Source organism: Leucoraja erinacea, chromosome 20, assembly GCF_028641065.1.
Source record: "Leucoraja erinacea ecotype New England chromosome 20, Leri_hhj_1, whole genome shotgun sequence".
Taxonomy (NCBI): Eukaryota; Metazoa; Chordata; class Chondrichthyes; order Rajiformes; family Rajidae; genus Leucoraja; species Leucoraja erinaceus.
Window position 1 is genome coordinate 35,658,560 of NC_073396.1, and position 22,399 is coordinate 35,680,958.

At 39.5% G+C, this 22,399-nt stretch overlaps 1 protein-coding gene across 3 annotated transcripts in view; it reads left to right on the plus strand.

Annotated features, from left to right (window-relative positions):
- rrn3 (RRN3 homolog, RNA polymerase I transcription factor) overlaps positions 1–22,399 on the plus strand; it is a 56,041-nt gene that overhangs the window by 8,118 nt on the left and 25,524 nt on the right. For 2 of the 3 annotated variants that reach the window (XM_055651858.1, XM_055651856.1), the window contains exons 4-9: positions 4,849–4,938; positions 5,120–5,249; positions 9,413–9,472; positions 10,222–10,285; positions 13,690–13,759; positions 18,742–18,840. In XM_055651858.1, the coding sequence (XP_055507833.1) occupies positions 4,849–4,938; positions 5,120–5,249; positions 9,413–9,472; positions 10,222–10,285; positions 13,690–13,759; positions 18,742–18,840 (513 nt within the window). The remainder of the gene's footprint in view (positions 1–4,848; positions 4,939–5,119; positions 5,250–9,412; positions 9,473–10,221; positions 10,286–13,689; positions 13,760–18,741; positions 18,841–22,399) is intronic. The other variant, XM_055651857.1, reaches the window with a different exon arrangement.

The following is a 22,399-nucleotide window of genomic DNA, read 5'->3' on the forward strand; positions in this document are numbered from 1 at the left end:
ACTACCAAAATGCATGACTCCACATTTTGCTACACTATATTCCATCTGCCACTTCTCTGCCCGCTCTCCCAACCTGCCAAAGTCCTTCTGCAGAGTCCCTGATTTTTCTACACTACCTGCCCCTCCACCTATTTTTGTACAACTGTAATGTCATATCTGAATCATCAGCCATTCCCAAGATGCTGCCTGTTACTCCAGCATTTTGTATCTACCTTCGATTTAAACCAACATCTGCAGTCCTTTCCAAAACATCCTAACTTCTGTACTCGACATCATGACTGATAAAAGCCAGTAAGCTGAAAGCCTTCTTGACCACCTTATCTACCTATGATGTAATTTTCAAGGAACTATGTACCTGCCATCCTAGATCCCTCTGATGTACAACACTCCTGAGGGCCCTGTCATTTAATGCGAGGGTCCTGTCCTGGTTTGACTTGACAAAATGCAACAACTCATACTTGTCAGCATTAAACTCCATTAACCATCCCACAGCCCACTTGCCCAACTGATCAAGATCCTGCTGTAATTTTTGATAACCATCTTTGCTCTCTATGATACCACTAACTTTAGTGTCATCTGCAAACTTGCTATTCATGCCTTCTACATTCTACTCCAATTCATTGGGCCCATTACTCACCACAAAGAGTAATGGGCCCAGCACCAGGTCACTACAGATCACAAGCCTCCTGTCCAACAAGCAACCTTCCATCATCCACCTTCCCTCTATGAAAGCATTCTCTCACCAGTTGGCTAACTCTTCCTGGATCCCATGCGATCCAACCTTCCAGAGCAGCCTACCATGCGGAACCTCATCTAATGCCTAAGATAGACACCAAATGCTGGAGTAACTCAGCGGATCAGGCTGTATCTCTGGAAAAAAAGAACTGGGTGATGTTTTGTATAGAAACCCTTCTTCAGACTATGTGCCATCCACAGCGACATCTTATCAAATGCCTTGTTGACGTCCATATAAACAAAGTCTACAACTTTCCCCTCTTTAACCTTTTTGGTAGAGTTTGGTAGATAGTAAATTGATAAACCCTGATCAAACAGGGTTTTTACCCAAAAGATACTCATTTAATAATTTGAGACGCCTGTTTAATATAATGTACTCGCATAAAGTAGAGGAAGAAGATATATCAATTATTTCTTTGGATGCAGAGAAAGAATTTGATCAGGTGGAGTGGCAATACTTATATAAAGTACTGCAAAAATGTAATATGGGAGAGAATTTTATAACATGGGTAAAATTATTGTATGATAAGCCGATAGCATGAAATTTTAACTAACAACATGTTATCTATCAAGGGGTAATAAGCAGGGATGTGCGTTATCACCCCTGCTATTTGCCCTTATGATAGAACTCCTGGCTGAAAGTATAAGAATTCATCCGAATATTCAGGGCTATAATACCAGGGACTCAAAGAATAAAATCTCATTATATGCAGACGATATACTTTTATATATTACAAAGTCACAAACGAGCATACCAAAATTATTGAATTTAATAGAGGAATTTGGGTCTTTTTCTGGATATAGCATAAACTGGAATAAAAGTGAAATCATGACATTAAAACCTCAAGAACCTACACATTTATTGAATTTCCCCTTTAAAATCGCAACAGAAAAATTTAAATATTTTGGTATTCAGATTACTAGAAAATATAAAGCATTATTCAACGCTAATTTTATACCTTTATTAAATAAACTTAATACGCTGATTAAGTTTTGGAAAACACTTCCTTTATCATTATTAGGTAGAACAAATGCATTAAAAATGATCTTCCTACCACAATTACTATACCTATTTCAGTCTATACCAGTATATATACCAAAATATAATTTTTTAAAATTAGACTAATATTACTAATTTTATTTGGGACTATAGATCACATAGAATTACAAAAAAAACACTTATATAAACCAAAAGAGGTCAGGGGACTCACTTCCGAATTTTATGTATTACTAGACCAAGTGCAGACCCGTTGTTCCCCCAAAGTGCTCCCCACCTCTCCCCCTCACCCCCCTCTCAGCACCCCCCTCTCTCTCTCTCCCCCCCTCCTCCCCCACCTTTCCCCCCTCACCCACCCCCCTCCTCCTCCTCCTCTCCACCCCCCATCCTTCTTGCCCCTCTCTGTGTCTCTGTCTCTCTCTGTGTCTCTGCCCCTTCTCTCTCTGCCCTCACTCTCTAACCCCCCCCCCCGCCCCAGATGTGACTGCAAGTTGGGGGCTATGCGTCAGTAGATAGGGTGGTTATGGGGTAAAGGGAGCAAATTAATAATATTAATATAATATCAAGGGGGGTAATTAGCGTGAGTGCGAGGGGGGGGATAGTTAGTGTGTGTGACGCTGCATGCCGCCTCGCCCCCCGGCCCCTCCCCCCCCCCCCACACAACCGCACGCTGGGGGAACAGACCCAACGAGTCTGCATTTGGTCTAGTATATATATATATATATTTATATATTTATTACTGGGCAGTGCATATTAAGAATATAATTTTTAGGCTGTATAGTTCTACCCAACAGACAGAATGGATAAAAATGGAGAAAGAGGATTGTCATCCTTGTAATATAGGAACGGTCCTCTTCTCCCCGAAAAAACTGAATAACACAATATATAAGAAGAACTCAATTATATATGGTACAATAAGAATTTGGAAACAAATAAAATTATCTTTAAAATTAAGAAATTTATCATTGTTAATGCCAATAGCGAATAACTCTTTATTTAAACCATCTCTTATTGATAAGACGTATAACCAATGGGGAAGTATCGGAATTAGAAGGATCAGGGATATGTACGAAATGGGAAACCTACTATCATTCCAACAATTACAATTAAAATTTAAACTGAAAAACAACCAATATTTTAAATATCTTCAGGTTTGCGATTTCATGAAAAGATATATACAAGGATATCAAAAAATAACTTCCTGAATTATTGGAAGAAGCAATGAATATTGAAGTTGACACAAAAATTAATATCATATTTATATAATAGTATTCTAAATATAGACCTACCATCGACAGAGGTACTTAGAGAAGAGTGGGAACGGGAACTCATGATAAAAATTACGAAGGTTACATGGGAAAAGTACTTGATATATGTTCACAAATGTTCCATTAATGTAAGACAATCTAATTCAATTTAAAATTTTACATAGATTATATTATTCAAAAACAAGATTGAACAAATTCTATCCAAATATATCCGCCATTTGTGATAAATTATCCCAAAATGCAACTATAACGCACTCCTTAGTTTCCGGCATAAAACTTTATAGATTTTGGAGCGATATTTTCGAAATATTTACAAAATTATTTAAGATAAGAATGGAACCTAATACTGAAATGATTATATTTGGCGTAATGGAAGATGGGAATAAATTGAACACATTTCAAAATTTATTTTTTAACTATGGTTTAATAATAGCAAAAAAATGAATACTTAAATTTTAGAAAAAATACATCAATACCAACGCTTAAAATGTGGATTGCAAGTATGTTGGACACAGCACATCTTGAGGAAATGCGATTCCTCCTAATGGATAAATCAGACCAATTCATAACAAGTTGGTCTCCATTTGTCGTCTTTTTGGAATCATATGGTGCAACGCAATTGTAAAAAATAACTGTTTCAGGACTGGACGAGGGTTGGTCAAGATTATAAACAATCGCCTTTTTATTTATTTATTTTTTTTGATTTTTAATGTTTTATTCTCTTTTTTCTATTTTCTTTTTATCAACTTTCTTCACTCATTCGTCTTTTTTCTTTTTCATCACACACTATATATCTCACATCTTTCTATCCTTTACTATCTATTTTCTTTTTCTTATTCTAATCTTTCTTTAATATAACAAAAAAAAGAAGAAGCTGTACATAAAATGTATTATGAAAATATATATTAGGCACTTTGGTGCCATATGATTGTACTTCTAATAAAATAAAATATTTAAAAAAAATAAAAAAAAACCTTTTTGGTTACTTTTTCAAAATCCCAAGTACAAAACGATGCTGACCATCCTTAATCAGTCGGTACACAAAATTGCTGGAGAAACGCAGCGGGTGCAGCAGCATATATGGGGCGAAGGAGATAGGTAACGTTTCGAGCCGAAACCCTTCTTTAGACTGATCAGTCTGAAGAAGGGTTTCGGCCCGAAACGTTACCTATCTCCTTCGCTCCATAGATGCTGCTGCACCTGCTGAGTTTCTCCAGCATTTTTGTGTGCCTTCGATTTTCCAACATCTGCAGTTCCTTCTTGGACATCCTTAATCAGTCCCTGTTAATCCAAATCCATAATATCTTATCCCCACGTAATTTGTTTACCATTTGTCAGGCTCATTGGTTTATAGTCCCCTGGTTTTTCCTTTGCAGCCCTTCTGTAATAGAGGCACAACGTTAGCCACCGACCAGGCTTCATATCTGAAGAAGGATAGATCTAATTGTCAGATGAAGCACATTGAGTCCTTCTGAGCTACTGGTGCATTTTTAACTACTATTACTAAATTCCTACCATAGTTGTAAATGCAAGATTAGTATTTTTGAGCTTTGATGATGGGTAAGCTACTTGCTAAGTTTGTTGCACAGATAAGCCAGGTGCTCATCATTCATTTTATTTGAGATTCTGTCAAATTAGTTGTGACGTTTTCTTGATGATGTGACAATTCTTCAAAGTAATTAATTCACTGTAAAACATTTTAGATTCCATTTCAATAGATATTTTTTAACTTGAATCATTGTATTGGTGTGCTAATAGAATTTGGGTTAATTGATTACATATAATCTCTTAAATAGAATCTCTGTCACATTTGAAATGTATATTTATGTATATATTTTTGTTTTTCAGGATGCTCAAATAATCAATTGGCTTCAGGAATTCCGTGCCTGTGTCGCACAGTTGACAAAAGATTTTGAGTATCTTGTTAGCAAAATACTGGTTAGTTGTTTTCAAATTTTCTTTCACTATTTTGTTTACTTTACTCTAGATAAGCTTTTGTCAATGGATTAATTCTGTAATCTGTCAGTTTGATATTGTGTCTTGCCTAGATCTGTTTAGAAAATTAAATAAAGTGTGCAAACATAAGCAAGTACTTTATCTGTACTTAAATACATTTCAGAAGCTGCCTTGGTTATGTAGAAGCCTGTTGGTGGTCGAGGAATACTTGGCCTTTTTAAGCAACTTAGTGTCAGCACAGACAGTCTACCTGCGGTCTTGCCTTAGTATGATCGTCTCCAATTTTGTACCAGGTAATAATATATTTGCTTCTATTATATTATTTGATTGAGTAATCTTTATCCTTTAAAAGTGCAGGTGAAGGGCTGTGTGTTTTGGTTGAAGGGGTTTACCATTCGCTCATGGTTCTGCACTTGTTGGGTGTGTGTTAATAGACGACTTTTATAAATACAGGTGCACAACATTTTATCCGACGATCCAAATAACGAAAACCTCCGAATAGCGACATTTTTTCAGTCCTTGAAGAAAGGTCCTTGAAAACGTTCACCGAGGGCGGCCCGCAGAGGTGACAGCGGAACCTCCGGTCGGTCCTCGAAGAAAGGGGAACTAAATCCCCATTCATAAAAGAGAAGGTGAGGGTATATTGCACGGGAGGGTTAATAATTGACAATCTGCTGCTGCCTGCCCGCTGAGTTAAAATGTTCCCACGGTAGACTCACGATACACAGTGGGCAGGCAGTCGCTCCCTTCAGTTTCACCCCACCTACACCCCTCTGCTTCCCGGCCATATGTGTGGCCCTTTCCCTCCCCTCTCCAGCTCCCCGCGCATTGCACCGGCGCGGGGGCTTTGCACTGTCTTCACGTTGGAGCTAGTGCCAGTCACCGGAGACATCAGGACCAACGGGACACCGACCCCCAGGCCCACTGCAAGCACGGAGAACCCAGAGACCCACAGCCAGCAGCAGCCCAGCCCCGTTCCAATTCCAGAGAAACACGCTCTCCGCTGTCCCCGTAGGGACAGAAGCTGATGGCTCGGGCTGTGATGTCTCCGACTGGGAACTGCGGGGTTGTTTGCAGTTGCAGAGGGAGGGGGCAAGGGCGGTACAGTTCCCAGTCTCAGCTCCATTCCAGGGGGGTGACCGGAGACGTCAGGACCAACGGGACACCGACTGCAAGCACGGAGATCCCAGAGACTCACAGCCAGCAGCAACTCTAGCCCAGCCCCGCTCCAACTCCAGAGGAACCCGGGTTGCGGATGAGGGGGCACAGCTCGGGCTGTGGGCGAAGTGCCACTTGTCGCTGTAGCGGCGCACCGGGGAGCGGGTTCCTGTTGGTCCTGACGTCTCCGGCCGTCCCCCTGGACAGGAGCTGAGAGACGTCAGGACCACCAGAAGCCGCTCCCCGATGCGCCGCTACAGCGACAAGTGGCAGTTCGCCCACAGCCCGAGTTGCGCCCCCTCATCGGGACACCGACCCCCAGGCCCACTGCAAGCACGGAGATCCCAGAGACTCACAGCCAGCACCAACTCTAGCCCAGCCCCGCTCCGTCTCCAGAGGAACCCGGGTTGCAGATGAGGGGGCGCAGCTCGGGCTGTGGGCGAACTGCCACTTGTCGCCGTAGCGGCCCATCGGGCAGCGGCTTCCTCTGGAGTTGGAGGGACAGGGAGACACCGCGGCTTGTGAGACTGGTGGGCAATCACTTCCAAAGTTCTGCCCACACAGTCAGTACACCTCTCCTACACTTGTCTCCCGCACTAAGATCATCTCGCAGAGAATGATCCCAGCCTCACCCTCCCTTTTCTCTCCTATTCTGCAAGAAAAATCTACATTGAAGACTCAAACTCGCGATCGAGTAACTGCCGGGATCGAGGCGCAAACTCGCGACCTTGCGGATACGAGCCGAGCACTCTACCACTGAGCCAGCCGTTAAAATCTACGCTAAAAAATCTTCCATTCCGAAAGCCGAAAAATTCTGAATTACGAAAAGTGTCTGGTCCCAAGGCTTTCGGATAAAAGGTTGTGCACCTGTAGTTGCAATTTACAAGAGAAGACACAAAGTGCTGGAGTAACTCAGTGGGTCGGCCGGCATCTCTGGAGAACATGGATAAGTGACATTTTGGGTTGGGACCCTTCTTCAGACTGGTTGTAGGGAGGGGGGGGGGGGGGAGGGGAGGGGAGAAAGAAAGCAAGCAGGGGCAGGACAAGACCTGTCATGTAATAGGTTGTTACAGGTGAGAAGGGCTTTTTGATAGGCAGGTGGTTGGACAAAGGCCACAGATTTAAACGTCAGATGGTTGAGAGGGAAATATCCATCAGCCATGATTGAATGGTGGAGCAGACTCGATGGACTGAGTGGCCTGATTCTTCTCCTGTGTCATGAATTTATGAAGATGTAAGGCAAAAGGATTGAACAGTTGTAAATTGTGTAGTTAGAGGAATGAATGTAGGGTTCGTATTGGGTGTAGGGAAGACAGGGGAGGGGGAAAAGAAGTGGCAATCCAAGTGGGACACAGGGAAAAGAAGGGGGGAGGAGTTATATGGGGGAAGAAAGGGGAGGGTTCTGGAGTTGCCTAAAGTTGGAAGATTCAACGCTTATGCCATTGGGTTGAAAGCTACCCAAGCAGAATATGAGGTGTTATCCCTCCAGTTTGTATATGGCTTCACTTTGGCAGTGGATGAGACCCAGGATAGATAGGTCAGTATGGAAATGGGAAGAGTCAAAATGGTTAGCAATTGGGAGATTCAGCTGGCCTTGGTGGACTGAGCATAAGTGTTCAATGAAATGAATGCTGACGAGTTGTTGCAAGATTTTTGTGTTGTATGTTTGCTACATAGTAAACCATTGTCATTAAGTAAGGCAACAGGCCTTTAGGCACAATTTGTCCATGCCAACTGGGATGCCCCATCGAAGCTAGTCCCATTTGGCCCATTTCTGTCTGAATCTTTCCTATCCATGTACCTGTCTAAATATCTTTTATATGTTGATATTACACCAAAATATCCCAGCTGTTATCTGGCAACTGATCCATCCTGCCAACAACTAGAGATCAGTACTGAAATACTATCTACCGCATTGGAGACCCTCAGACAATCTTTGATCGTGTTTTACTGGCTTTATCATACAATAAAGGTTATTTACATTACTCCCTTTATAATAATAATAATAATAATCTTATTTATATAGCACATTTTTAGTCAACTTGCATTGACCCCAAAGTGCTTCACATAATTACATTACATTTACACACAGGCAAAGGTGGGTGAAGTGTCTTGCCCCAAGGACACAACGACAGTATGCACTCCAAGCGGGATTCGAACCAGCTACCTTCCGGTCGCCAGCCGAACACTTAGCCCATTGCGCCATCTGTCGTCCCCGTAAATGTAACTGTACACGGTGGATGGCTCAATTATAATCATGTATTGCCTTTCTGCTAATTGCAACAAATGCGTTTCACTGTACCTTTTCACATGTGACAATAACTAAATTCAACTCAAATCATCTTGCTGTAAATGCCATTGATTTGGTGGCACATTATGTAGCTGGGACTTAAAAACGCTGATTCTGAACTCAACAGCATGGGGACACCATGAGATACTAATTAATGACTTAAGGAGAACAGATTTTTTTTGAAGTGGGTTTTAATGCATGGGCAATTTACATTTGGTGCATGTGATAAAGGGCAAGTTCTTAACCATAGAGTTGCTGTTTGGTAATAATAATAATAATAAGTTTATTTATATAGCACATTTATAGTCAATTTTCATTGACCCCAAAGTGCTTTACATAATTTAAAAATCAGTTCCATACAAAGCATAAAGATGGGTTAACAAAATAATAAAATGCATAAACAGGACACAACATGTAACATAAACATCCACCACAGCATTCATCACTGTGGTGGAAGGCACAAAATATTTTGGCCGCCCTCCTCCATTTCCCTCCCCATCCGTGGACAAGACCAGACCAGAGTCCAGTCCAGGTACATTATAAATTGGAAGCAGATAGTAAGATGGAGAAGCCCAAGCTCTGAGTGTAAGTATCTCTATTGTGATTCTATATTTCACTGGAGTATAAAATTTGAAGGAGTGGAAGCCACGTTATTTACATGTTTTGAGTCCACATAAGCACTTTTACGGGTAATGTGATTTTGTTTAATTCACAAAGTGAGTGCATGCTTGTTGTCGGGCACATGGAGAGTTGGGAGGTAAATACCATGGGATGGCACCATCTGCAAAGTTATTGGATGATAGGTGCTTGTAGTAGAGTTTGAGGAATGATTTGATTTGATGGGAGAGACTGACAACTAACTGCACTACATTTGCTGGAGATGAATTTTATTTTGAGCAAACAGACATCTGTTGGAAAATGGAAGTATAACTGGGTCACTTTGCAGATGTTGGTAAGCTCTTCATTTTCATAGCACAATATTAATAATTTTAAATCTATATTGCACAGGGAGAATTGTTATCCAAGAAAATGGTGTGGATATCTCAGACTCTGAGGATGAAGATGAAAGTAAGTTTTTAAAACTCTAGAAGCATTTTTTTTTGTAGTAACTTGGATGATAAAAATTTGTATTGTTTTTTTGAAACATGCTAAAGTAGTGCTGCTTGGATAGTGAATATGGACATTGCTTAAATTTGCACTTTCACTGCACTATGTTTATTTACATTGCTAATTAATGAATTGTTTCACCATGAAGGAGTGCATGATTTATTCTCCTTATTTAAATACTTTATGTTCATCCTTCCCGACTAATTTATGGTTCTTGCCTCCTTTCCATAGGATTTTTTGGGGGTATGATAAGCAAACAAAAAAACAGTACGAAGCATAATTAAACTTACTACAATGCAGATCAAAAGATATTAGGAGTTTTCATCCAGTAAACTTTAGATCAATAATTATTTTTGTTTTTCTTTAGAAATATCCCAAATCATTAACAACCAGAGCTCTCCTTTTTTAGTGACTACTACCCTTTGAGGGAAGAAATATTGAATCTGCGTGATAATCTATGGTTCTGATTAACGTAGATGTTCATAATGATGGTTTGAGGTTAAGGACGATGTCCCACCACCTTTGAACCTTTTTCACCTCGCTGCTTGTGCGCAATATTTCGCGTGTTGTATTGCCCAAATGGAATACATCACACCAATTTTCAAAAATATTGTGAGGTGGTATTTTAATCTATTTCTTGTGCTGCTATGAACATAGTCTTCTTGCTTCTTAGCTCTGAAAGAAATTCTTAATTTATTTTTACTTTACAGAGCTTCCACAAAATTTTGACATCTGTCATCGAGCTTTACAGACAATAGCAAAATATGTTCCCTCGTAAGTATTTTGTATTGCAATTTAGTTCATGTGTGCCTTTGGTGAGTAGAATGCAGAAAAGTTTAAAGGAGCATGAATATCCTCTGAGGATAGACAATGCAAGATTGTTTCCTTTGCTAATTAATATATTTGCTTTATTTTCAAAGATTAATGAAGCAAAGTGTTAGTTATTGTAGATTCTCTCTATTTCGTTTTCGCAGATAAGGTTTCTCATAAACTGGAGCAAATTATATTGTCATTTTTTTTCTTCAGCTCTCACTGCTTTTGTTTAACTTTTGTAAAACATTATCACTATTTCACAGGTTTAAAATATCTTTACTGGATAATAAATAATCTATATTTTAAAACGTGATCATTTTTATAATTAACTAGACCAAGTGCAGACCCGTTGGGTCTGTTCCCCCAACATGCGGTTGTGTGGGGGTGGGGAGGGGCGGCATGCAGCGTCTCACACACTAACTATCCCCCCCCCCCCCCCCCCGCACTCGCGCTAATTACCCCCCCCTTGATATTATATTAATATTATTAATTTGCTCCTTTTACCCCATAACCACCCAATCAATTTACGCATAGCCCCCAACTTGCAGTCACATCTAGAGAGGGAGGGGGGGGGGCGGGGTTAGAGAGTGAGGGCAGAGAGAGAAGGGGCAGAGACAGAGAGAGAGACAGAAACACAGAGATGAGGCAAGAGGGATGGGGGGGGGAGAGGAGGAGAAGAGGGAGGGTGGGTGAGGGGGGGGGAAAGGGGGGAGAGGGGAGGGAGAGGGGGAGGGGAGGGGGGGGAGAGAGGGTGTGCTGTGGGGAGCAGGGAGAGGGTGGAGGGAAGGGGGGGGTAGGGGTGTGGAGTGGAGGGGGGTTTAGGGGAGAGAGGAGAGGAGGGAGGGGGGGGGAGGAGGGAAGAGGAGAGGAGGGGGGGGGAGAGAGAGGGGGAGGTGATGGGGAGAGGGGAGGTGATGGGGAGAGACGGGGATAGAGAGAGAGGGATAGGGAGAGAGAGGAGGGGAAAGAGAGAGAGAGAGGGTGCCTTTTTACTTCAACCCAAATAACCATTTGCAGGCAGTGCTTTCTTCCCTCAAACTAACCATATTTTCATTTTCAAACCACATTATGGGTACTCACAGCTGTGGAGACATTTGTTCAGTGTTATTCAGAGCTCTGATTGAGGCACACCACTCTGATTGAGGCACACCACTTGCAGAGACTGATTGAGGCACACCACTTCCTGGTTTTATAGTCCCTCCCCCTCCCTCCAGCAGGGGGCAGCAGAGAGAAGAATGGGGAATTTTGTAAAAACATTAATATCTCTGTCATTTTTCATCGACGGGAAATATCCTCGGCACACATGCAGCGGAGGGGGGGCTCTGAGCGAGGTGGCCAAAAATGACGGCCGTAGGTGGCGGCGTTCTCTCGGACATCGCAGCACAGAAGGCCAAAAGCGGTCAAGAACAGATTTAGTAATATAGATTGTTTAGAAAAAAATGATGCGACTTTTGAATAAAAATCACTTGGGTAATTATTTTCTTTTTCAGCATTATTGCTTTGCAAAGTTTACAGGGTTCTGTTGAGATTGAGCTAGCTAAAGCTGATTTATTTTCCCTCAATTAAGACATTGAATTGATTGCGAATGCTTGTAAAGTATTAGCAACCTGATGAGTCATTGAGGGTGAGATTGGTTAACTCAGTGATCAGAGTTGGAGTCATAAGGTCATAAATGATAGGAGTAGAATTAAGCCATTCTGCCCATCAAGTCTACTCCGCCATTCAATCATGGCTGATCTAGCTCTCCTAACCACATTCTCCTGCCTTCTCCCCATAACCTGTGGCACCCGTACTGATTAAGAATCTATCTATCTCTGCCTTAAAAATATCCACTGACTTAGCCTCTGCAACCTTCCATGGCAAATAATTCCACAGATTCACCACCCTCTAAATTGTCAACAGTTGTTTTAGAACCCAGTGTTCACATATTTTCTTTCACTTGAACTTTTTGTGTGAAGTCTGGATGGTATTTTGTTACTCTGCTAGTCACACTTAGTCACTGTAACATGTCTATATTTAAATGAATCTTGTCGGGATTTTCTTTCAAAGACATATATACTACTTAACTATGAAATACACTGTTGAATTAACTGACTAGTTTAAACCAATTATATTGTTTGAGATAATTTAGTTTCTTTATAGTACAGGTAATTACTGTTAGATATTACATGGGTATGTTACATATTCAAATTACCCGAAACATCACCCATTCCTTCTCTCCAGAGATGCTGCCTGGTTACTCCAGCTTTTTGTGTGTATCTTCACTACAATACAGCACCAGTAGATGGCAGGGTCACCCCACATTTTTTCCACTCTCATTAGTGTCTAAACTTAGTTTGCTATATATCGCCTTTTAACAGAGTGAGAACAGTGAAAATATTAACGTTAGATGTAGCTTAGCTATAACAGTACAACACATTAAAAAATATATATCCAGATTCTTCCATCTCTTACAATTCCTGTCGGGCATTTTAGTGACCTAACAAATCTAAAATAGATTAGCTTTTATCATGTACAATGCAATTTTGTGACTAAAATATTCAAATTGACATGTCTGTAAAGCTATTTTTTCCTAAAACTTGCAAAATGCTGAAACTACATACAATAAGAAATGTGTGTTAATTGGTTATTAATATGTATAATTTCAAACATTGTCTTTTTGGGATGATGGCTCTTTTGCATGTTTGACTGCTTCACTCCATTTGTACAGCAAGGCCGTAACTAATTTGTTGATTTCCACATTAAAACATAGGCAGTTCCCATTAAGAGTTCTAACATTGTGATAGGTAGTGCGACCAAACACATGCCCAATAACCCCCACCCTCACATGGGGCGATGCAGCAGATGAATAAATTATCTTATGCTGTCTGATGGAGCAAGCTTGAAGGCAGTAGTTGGAACAGCATGCTTATATTTAAAATGTTAATTGTGCCAAATTATGGAATAACATTGGAAAAGCAATCTGTTGTATTCACTGTGAATATATCATATTCATTCATTTTAAGTAAAAATTAACTAGATGATTGGAATTGTTCTTTGTTTCAATTGACTGCTTCCGGTCACCATTTAGTTTCTGTCCCTATTGTTTAATTCTTCCTGTTTGTTCTTGCATTAATGAATGATGCTTTTAATCACAAGAGCTTAAGTAATGACTGATAAATTAGGAAAACTAAATGAAAGTACAAACAGAACACATCCTCTTTAGTATCCAATCCATTGTCTTATTATAATCTTGTGGTTTGCCTTGTGATGTTTTCCTATATTAAAGATGTTAAACAGATGCATATTGTTGTTTCTATGGGATCTTTTTAGTTCTACAAGTTACTTTCACATTGTATTGAATCTTTTTTATTCATTTTTGGCAGAACACCACAATTTTTGATGCCAATACTGGCTGAAAAATTTCCATTTGTTAATAAATCAGCCAGAACCTTGGTATGTAATCTATTTTAATTCGTGATATTAAATATGTGTTTTTTTTTGTTATTTAGTGAGCTTAGCAAATAATTGTAACTAACATCTATGACCACTTTGTTAACATTTTGGTCATTGATGTTTTTATTGCATCTGTCCAACAATTTTTTTTTAAATTATTTTTATTAGAAGTACGGTAAATTACAATACTACACGACACGTATATCTTAATACATTTTTTGTACCGCTTCATTTTTTTTGAGCTTTAAGAAAAAGATCGAAGTAAGGAAAGTAAAGAAAGTGCGCAAGAGTCGTGAAGTGCAAGAGTGTTGGGACAAGAAAGCCCCTTAGAAAAGAAGTTAGCTAAGGAAGTAAAGTAAGAAAGTAGACCCTAGAAAAGAAAGAAAAAGAAAGTAGGAACAATCGCTCTATTATAACATTAAACTCTGCAGAAAGGGGACTACCAACCAAGTCTGTTTTTGTTGTTTTACCTCCCGTTATCAGGTCCTGATACCATTTATTTATTTATTTTTTAAATTACTATTGCACCTCATGCTTGTAATAGGTCCAGAAACATAGACCACGTCTTTTGGAATTGGTCTGCTTTACCTGCTAAGAGGAATCTCATCTCTTCCAGATGTAATGTTTCAAGCATATTTGATATCCACATTTTTATTGTTGGTGTGGACGCATTTTTCCAGAATTTAAGTATAAGCTTTTTTCCCATTATTAGCCCGTAATTGAATAAATTCTTCTGAAACACGTTTAGTTCAGGGTTACCTTCCGATATTCCAAAAATGATCCATTCTGGTTATGGTACCAGTTTTATTTTGATTACTTTTGAAAAAATATCAAATATTTCATACCAGAATTTTCGGATTTTTGTACAAAAAACAAAAGAATGCGCTATGGTAGCTTCTTGACACAGACATTTATCACAGATTGGTGAAACATTAGGGAAGATTTTATTTAATTTAGTTTTTGAATAATATAATCTATGTAATGTTTTCAATTGGATGAGAGTATGTTGTACGTTGATCGAACATTTATGCACCTGTAGTAAATGATTATCCCAGCTCTCTTTTGAAATTTTTATAGCTAATTCTTGTTCCCAGTCTCTTCTAATTCCATCTGTTGTGGGTATTTCTATGTTTAAAATGATATTATATAGGTACGATATTAGATTAGCTGATTCCGCCTGTGTCTTCATTGCTTCATCCAGTAAGTCGGAAGGCATATTATGGTAGTCTTTTGTGTATTTTTTCAGATAATCACGAATTTGAAGATATTTAAAATATTGGTTATTTTTCAAATTATATTTCAGTTGTAGTTGATGAAATGGTAGTAATTTTCCCAATTCATACAGATCTTCGAGCGTTTTGATTCCCATTCTTTCCCATTCTATAAATCATTTGTCTATGATTGATGGTTTAACGATGGATTATTGACTATTGGCATTAAAAGAGATAGGTTTCTTAATTTTAGATTCTGTTTTATTTGTTTCCATGTTCTAATTGTGCTATGGATTTTTATTATAATTTTTATTATTCCTCCAAATTTATTGGTGAGAGGATAGTCGCTCCTATATTACTCGGGGAGCAGTCCCCTTTTTCCATTACCTTCCAGTCCGCCTGCTGGGCAGAATTGTCCAGCAGGTGAATCCTATTTTTAATATTTACTGCCCAATTATAATACATAAAATTAGGGAGCGCTAGACCTCCCCCAACTCTTTCCGTTTATTAAGGTGTGCTATTTGTATTCTATGGGATTTATAATCCCATATAAAATTTGTAATGTCTGAGTCCAATTTTTTCAAAAACTTTTTTGGGAGATATATAGGTATTGATTGAAATAGGTATAGGATTTGTGGTAAGAAAATCATTTTTATAGCATTTATTCTGCCTATTAAGGACATCGGAAGTGTTTTCCAGAATTTAATCAAATTATTTAATTTCTTGAGTAAAGGATTATAATTGGCTTTAAACATATCCTGGTCATTTCTAGTAATTTCAATTCCCAAATATTTGAATTTTTCTGTAGCTATTTTAAAGGGGAATTTCCGGAGGTGTGTTGAGTCTTTTGGTTTTATCGACATAATTTCACTTTTGTTCCAATTTATTCTATATCCTGAGAAGGATCCAAAGTCCTCAATTAAATTTAATATGTTTGGTATACTAATTTGTGGTTTTGTGATGTACAATAGTACATCATCGGCATATAGGGATATTTTATTATTTGAGTATTTTGTATTATAACCATAAATATCCGGGTGTGTTCTTATTTTTTCAGCAAGGGGTTCAATTACCAAAGCAAATAACAGCGGTGATAATGAACATCCTTGTCTATTGCCCCTTGATAGTTCAAATTTCGAGGATAATATATTATTAGTTAGTATTCTAGCCGTAGGTTTGTTATATAATAGTTTTATCCTGTCCAACAATTAAAACATTTTTTTCCCTCATCCACCCCGAAGGTTGGAAAAAGAGAATTCTTACTTTTCTGTGGAGTAGATAAGTATGGAGTTGTAAAGGACCGGTAGCAATTTAAAAAGCTGATTATATGGTTGCCTTTGTACTTATGTGGAATAGTTTTGGAGTTATGTGGAATAGTTTGGAGCTGTTAAATGTGGGCAAGTGAAAAAGAGATCTGTAGGATCATTAGATTTATTAGCGATGAAGAATGTGTTCTCGGATAGACTAGAGAATCGGGTGAACTCTTTCTACAATATTTGAAGGGAAAAAAATGACATGTGGAAATACTTTTTTACTCAGTGGTTAGGATTTGGAATACACTATTTACTAGAGTGGTAGAAACAGATTTGAGCTGTCAAAGAGGATTGTGTGCATTGTTCAAAGACTGCAAATTTTGGATTGCAACAAATTGCAAATGAGCAGCTGATGTTTCTCTAATATTGCAACTTACATTCTGGAGAAGGGTCCTGACCCAAAATTACATCTGTCCATTTCCTTCCTCATTAACTTGACCCGCCAGGTTAACCTGCAGCCCTGGACTGACCGGACATCAGCCCGGAATAGTGAAGTTAGCGCTTCTTCTCCGCGCAGGCTGTAAGCCTGGGCCGCCACTCTCATCTGACTCCCGTCAGTCCAGGGCTGTCGGTTAACCTAGCGGGACAGGCAGAGTTGAGCTGGAGTTAGCGCTTCTTCTCCACGCTGGCTGTGGGCCTGGGGCGCCGCTCCCATCTGACTCACGGACAGGGGTGGGGCACTCGGGAGGGGACAGGGATGGTCAAGTGGTTCAGCAGCACTTGCGGCACCGGAGACCAGGGTTCGATCCTGACTGCGGATGAGACTTAGGTCTGTATGCATGCGGAGGCACGGTTGCCAAGAGTATTTATCGCGAGTGACCTTTGACAAATCCCATGATTCCTCGCGTTTTTGGAATAGCAAACTCACTTATTACATTTCAGTGGAACTGTGCAAGAGGACAAAAAGCTCCAAGTCATCCATGTTAGATGTTTTAGCCCTCAATGTTGAGTTGAACAATTTCAAATAGCTAGCTTTTCCAATTTATATTAGAACTGACCAGTTAAGTTTCTTTCTCTCCACTGTTGCTTTATGATGTATCAGTATTTTCAGCATTTTCTTTGAATTTGTGCAGTGTTTTGTGTCACGTAGTCCCAGCAATTTTTTCTCTCTCCTCTGTCCATTCATTGTCTGTTAATCCTCCAGATGGATCAGCTTAGTTCAAAAGAACTATGAGTGTTTAATTTGTCATATGTATCCGATGGATCCATTTAATGGTGGGGAAGTCAGTACCAACAATAGACTGGAGCAATGTCTACAGCTAAGGTGCTTGAATCTTCCCTTAGCTGGTACTAGTTAACAGCTACCTTTAGTACCTTAGTCATCTCCTGGTCTGCACCACATCACTCACCTTCCTTTTATTCTCTCCATCCTTTTCCTTTCCATGCAACTTAAAACTTGTTTTGTTAGTGTAGGTGATAGATAGCCTGAAGTGTTACATCAGTTTATCTCGCCAGAAAGAATAACGAAAATGCTGGAGTAACTCAGCAGGTCAGGCAGCATCTCTGGAGAACATAGGTGGATTTATGGGTTGGGACCCTTCTGTAGACTAATTGTAGGGTGTGGATCGCAAAGAAAAAGAAAGCAGGAGGGCAGGACAAAGCCTGGCAGGTAATAGGTTGTTATAGGTGATTTTTATTTTGATGGTCAGATGGTTGGACTGAGTTGAAAAGACAAAAGGTGTGATACAAGAGGATTAAAAAGTTTCAAGTTGTGAAGATAGAGGAAGGAATGAAGTTGGAAGGGGGGGAAATAGATGCAAGTAAGGGGGGGGGTTATTTTGGGGGGAAAGGGAGAGGGAGGGTTCTGTAGTTACCCACATTTGGAGTATTCAATGTTAATGCTATTGGATTGTAAATACGGAAGTAGAATATGAGGTTATGTCCAACCAATTAGCTTGTGGCCTAATTCTGGCTATGTAGGAGGCCCAGGGCAGAAAGGTCAATATGGGAAGGGGAGTTGAAATGGTTAGCAACTGGGAGATCCAGCAGGCCTTGGCAGACTGATCACTAGTCTCCATGCGTGCAGCCTGACCAGATAATTGTTTCTAGCATAATTGTTTTCTATTTAGGAATATTGGTATGGCATGAAAACACATTTTCTGCCTTTGTGTCAGTTTGTACTTGAGTAAATGAGTAACATTATCCGCCCGAGATTAGAAACAGAAGTTTGTCTAAGCACCTGGTCAAATCACAGGATTTATTGGAATGGAAGGAATGAATATTTTAGTTTTAGAGATACAGCGCGGAAACAGGCCCTTCGGCCCACCGAGTCCACGCCGATCAACGATCTCCGCACACTAACACTATGCTTTACACATGAAGGTCAATTTACAACTTTACCAACCATGGTGTTTCAAACTGCAGGATTATTGTTTACTTATTGGTTAATTTCTTTGATATTAAAAAGCTGCAGTGAATACAAAGCATGGTTTAAATATGTTTATTTTATTTTTCCAAGGAATGTTACGTGCACAATTTGCTAAGGATCACAGTATATTTCCCGGTATTGCGCTTGGAAATTTTGGAACTGGTCATCGAAAAATTCCTAAAGCTAGATGTAAGAAGCCTGTTATAAAATTCTAAAGTTGTGTTTTTGTGTTTCTAAAGAACTTCAAACTGAAAATGCCAAAATTTTTAAATGTTTTGTAAAAGTAGCAGGTTATTTGATATTTTGTCTTAGAAGGTTAGCAAACTGGGAGATCCAAAGGGTTTCTACAGCTATATCAATAGCAAAAGGATAACGAGGGATAAAATTGGTCCATTGGAGAGACAGAGTGGACAGCTATCTGCAGAGCCAAAAGAGATGGGGGAGATATTGAACAATTTCTTTTCGTCGGTATTCACCAAGGAGAAGGATATTGAATTATGTGAGGTAATGGAAACTAGTAGAGTAGCTAGGGATACTATGACAGGATATCCTGACAAGATATTCCCTAGGACATTGAGGGAAGTTAGTGTAGAAATAGCCGGGGCTATGACAGAAATATTTCAAATGTCATTAGAAACGGGAATAGTCCCTGAGGATTGGCGTACTGCGCATGTTGTTCCATTGTTTAAAAAAGGTTCTAAGAGTAAACCTAGCAATTATAGGCCTGTTAGTTTGACTTCAGTGGTGGGCAAATTAATGGAAAAGATACTTAGAGATAATATATATAAGCATCTGGATAAACAGGGTCTGATTAGGAACAGTCAGCATGGATTTTTGCCTGGAAGGTCATGTTTGACTAATCTTCTTGAATTTTTTGAAGAGGTTACTAGGGAAATTGACGAGGGTAAAGCAGTGGATGTTGTCTATATGGACTTTAGTAAGGCCTTTGACAGGGTTCCTCAAGGAAGGTTGGTTAAGAAGGTTCAACTGTTGGGTATCAATGCAGGAGTAGCAAGATGGATTCAACAGTGGCTGAATGGGAGAAGCCATAGGGTAATGGTGGATGTTGTTTGTCAGGTTGGAGGCAGGTGACTAGTGGGGTGCCTCGGGGATCGGTGTTGGGTCCTTTGTTGTTTGTCATGTACATCAATGATCTGGATGAAGGTGTGGTGAATTGGATTAGTAAGTATGCAGATGATACCAAGATAGGGGGTGTTGTGGATAATGAAGAGGATTTCCAAAGTCTACAGAGTGATTTAGGCCATTTGGAAGAATGGGCTGAAAGATGGCAGATGGAGTTTAATGCTGATAAATGTGAGGTGCTACACCTTGGCAGGAAAATTAAATTAGGACTTGCATGGTAAATGGTAGGGAATTAAAGAATTCAGTTGAACAGACGGATCTGGGAATAACCGTGCATAGTTCCTTGAAGGTGGAATCTCATATAGATAGGGTGGTAACGAAAGCTTTTGGTATGCTAGCCTTTATAAATCAGAGCATTGAGTATAGAAGCTGGGATGTAATGTTAAAATTGTACACGGCATTGGTGAGACCAAATCTGGAGTATGGTGTACAATTTTGGTCGCCCAATTATAGGAAGGATGTCAACAAAATAGAGAGAGTACAGAGGAGATTTACTAGAACGTTGCCTGGGTTTCAACAACTAAGTTACAGAGAAAGGTTGAATAAGTTAGGTCTTTATTCTCTGGAGCGCAGAAGGTTAAGGGGGGACTTGATAGAGGTCTTTAAAATGATGAGAGGGATAGACAGAGTTGATGTGGATCAGCTTTTCCCTTTGAGAATAGGGAAGATTCAAACAAGAGGACATGACTGCAGAATTAAGGGACAGAAGTTTAGGGGTAACATGAGGGGGAACTTCTTTACTCAGAGAATGGTAGCGGTGTGGAATGAGCTTCCAGTGGAAGTGGTGGAGGCAGGTTCGTTGGTATAATTTTAAAATAAATTGGATAGGCATATGGATGAGAAGGGAATGGAGGGTTATGGTATGAGTGTAGGCAGGTGGGACTAAGGGAAAAAAGTTGTTCGGCACGGACTTGTAGGGCCGAGATGGCCTGTTTCCGTGCTGTAATTGTTATATGGTTATAAGGTTAAAATGTCTGGGAATTAAATATCGGTGAAATGAATGTAAAGTCGTAGCATTTCTTATTGTTTAAACTAAACTTAAATCATTAAATTGGCCAACATTCTTGAATCGTATTCCTGCAATTAAAAAATCCTTTGGATTAATGTCAAAACGTTTAACTGACCTCAGGATATAATCAGTGTGATTCACAGCCAATTGTGTACCTCTGTAATGTGGACATGAGGCTCATCAAAAAATTGAGTCTTCTGGAAGGAACACTGCAAAGCAGTAGAAATACAAACCATAGAAATTGTCCCTGAGTTAGTGTCCTGGATACCATTCCATAATATATTCCCTGGTCCAATTTAACTGCTACCTCTGAATGAAAAGGTGAAAAAACAATGTCAACTGGAAAATAACCTTTGGAGAAGATGCTATCTGTGAAGTTCTAAAAGTTGATTGAGATGAACTTGAGACTTAAATTCACAGTCTTGCTTTCCACATTATGGGAAGAAAAGGACACACCAGGAGACCTCCGATGTTGTTAACAATGAGCACCTTTAAGAATGGAGACATATCCATTGGCAGTAACTACCGAAAGGTCTTCCCACTCTTTGCAACAATGAATTAATTGTAAGCATCCTCCTCAATTGCCTGCTCACAGTCTATAAAGACCAGCTCCCTGAATGTCAGTGTGGAATCTGTCTATCTAGAGGCTGAGTGAAATTGGAATATCTAGAGGCTAAATAGATATGTTCATCATTCAATAACACCAAAATAATAATCACAGGGAACAGTGTCAACTACTTGTACATGTTATTTTTGACCATTTACAGACACAATCAAGCGACACTACAGAATCTTCAAATTTGACTGCTTTCAAGCTTCTCTATTCCTGCTACAGAATGCCACTTAATGGCCCCATCACAGATCCAATCCAAGTTCAGAATAGGGTCAGACAAAAATGCCATTGCAATACTTTCCTCAACTGCAATAATACATCTCCTCCAAAAATCTTTCCTCTGGCTGAACCTAATCTATCTGACAAATGGGAAGTTATTCAGCATATGTTAGCATAACCAAGGTCAATGCAACCTAACCTAACCTAACCGCATTACCCAAATTATGCAAGATCCTCCATATATATATATACTGGCAGGATGAGTGAGCCAAAGTCAGTATCCTTTTCCAGCCTATTATTTAGGTCATGTAGGATATAATATGTAATTGGCTCCAATAGGTGGGCATGTCATTGGAGAGCCTGGCACCAGAAATCCAAAATGTCTGTTCTCCAAGTTCTGTCTTGCAAAGGATTACCAGAAGAACAGATTAACTGATTCAAGGCTGCTGTCATAGCCTGCAGGAAAATGTCTGACTGTCGTTTGGGAAAATTGTTTGCCGTGCCTAGCAAATTTGAATGGTGACCACATTTAAGTATTTATTTAGTTACAAAACAATTTCTGAAAAATAGTGAAGGACTATGCAAATCCAAGATTTTATTTTTTGAAGAGACAAAAAAACTACAACCAAAAGAAAATGATGTTTATGGATACTTGGGGCAAGCTCCAAAGGAAATGCTGACTTTCATTTTAATGTAGCCCCAAATTTACTGTACTTCAATACCAATTCATTATCAGATTGCATTACTTATAATACTTGTCCTTT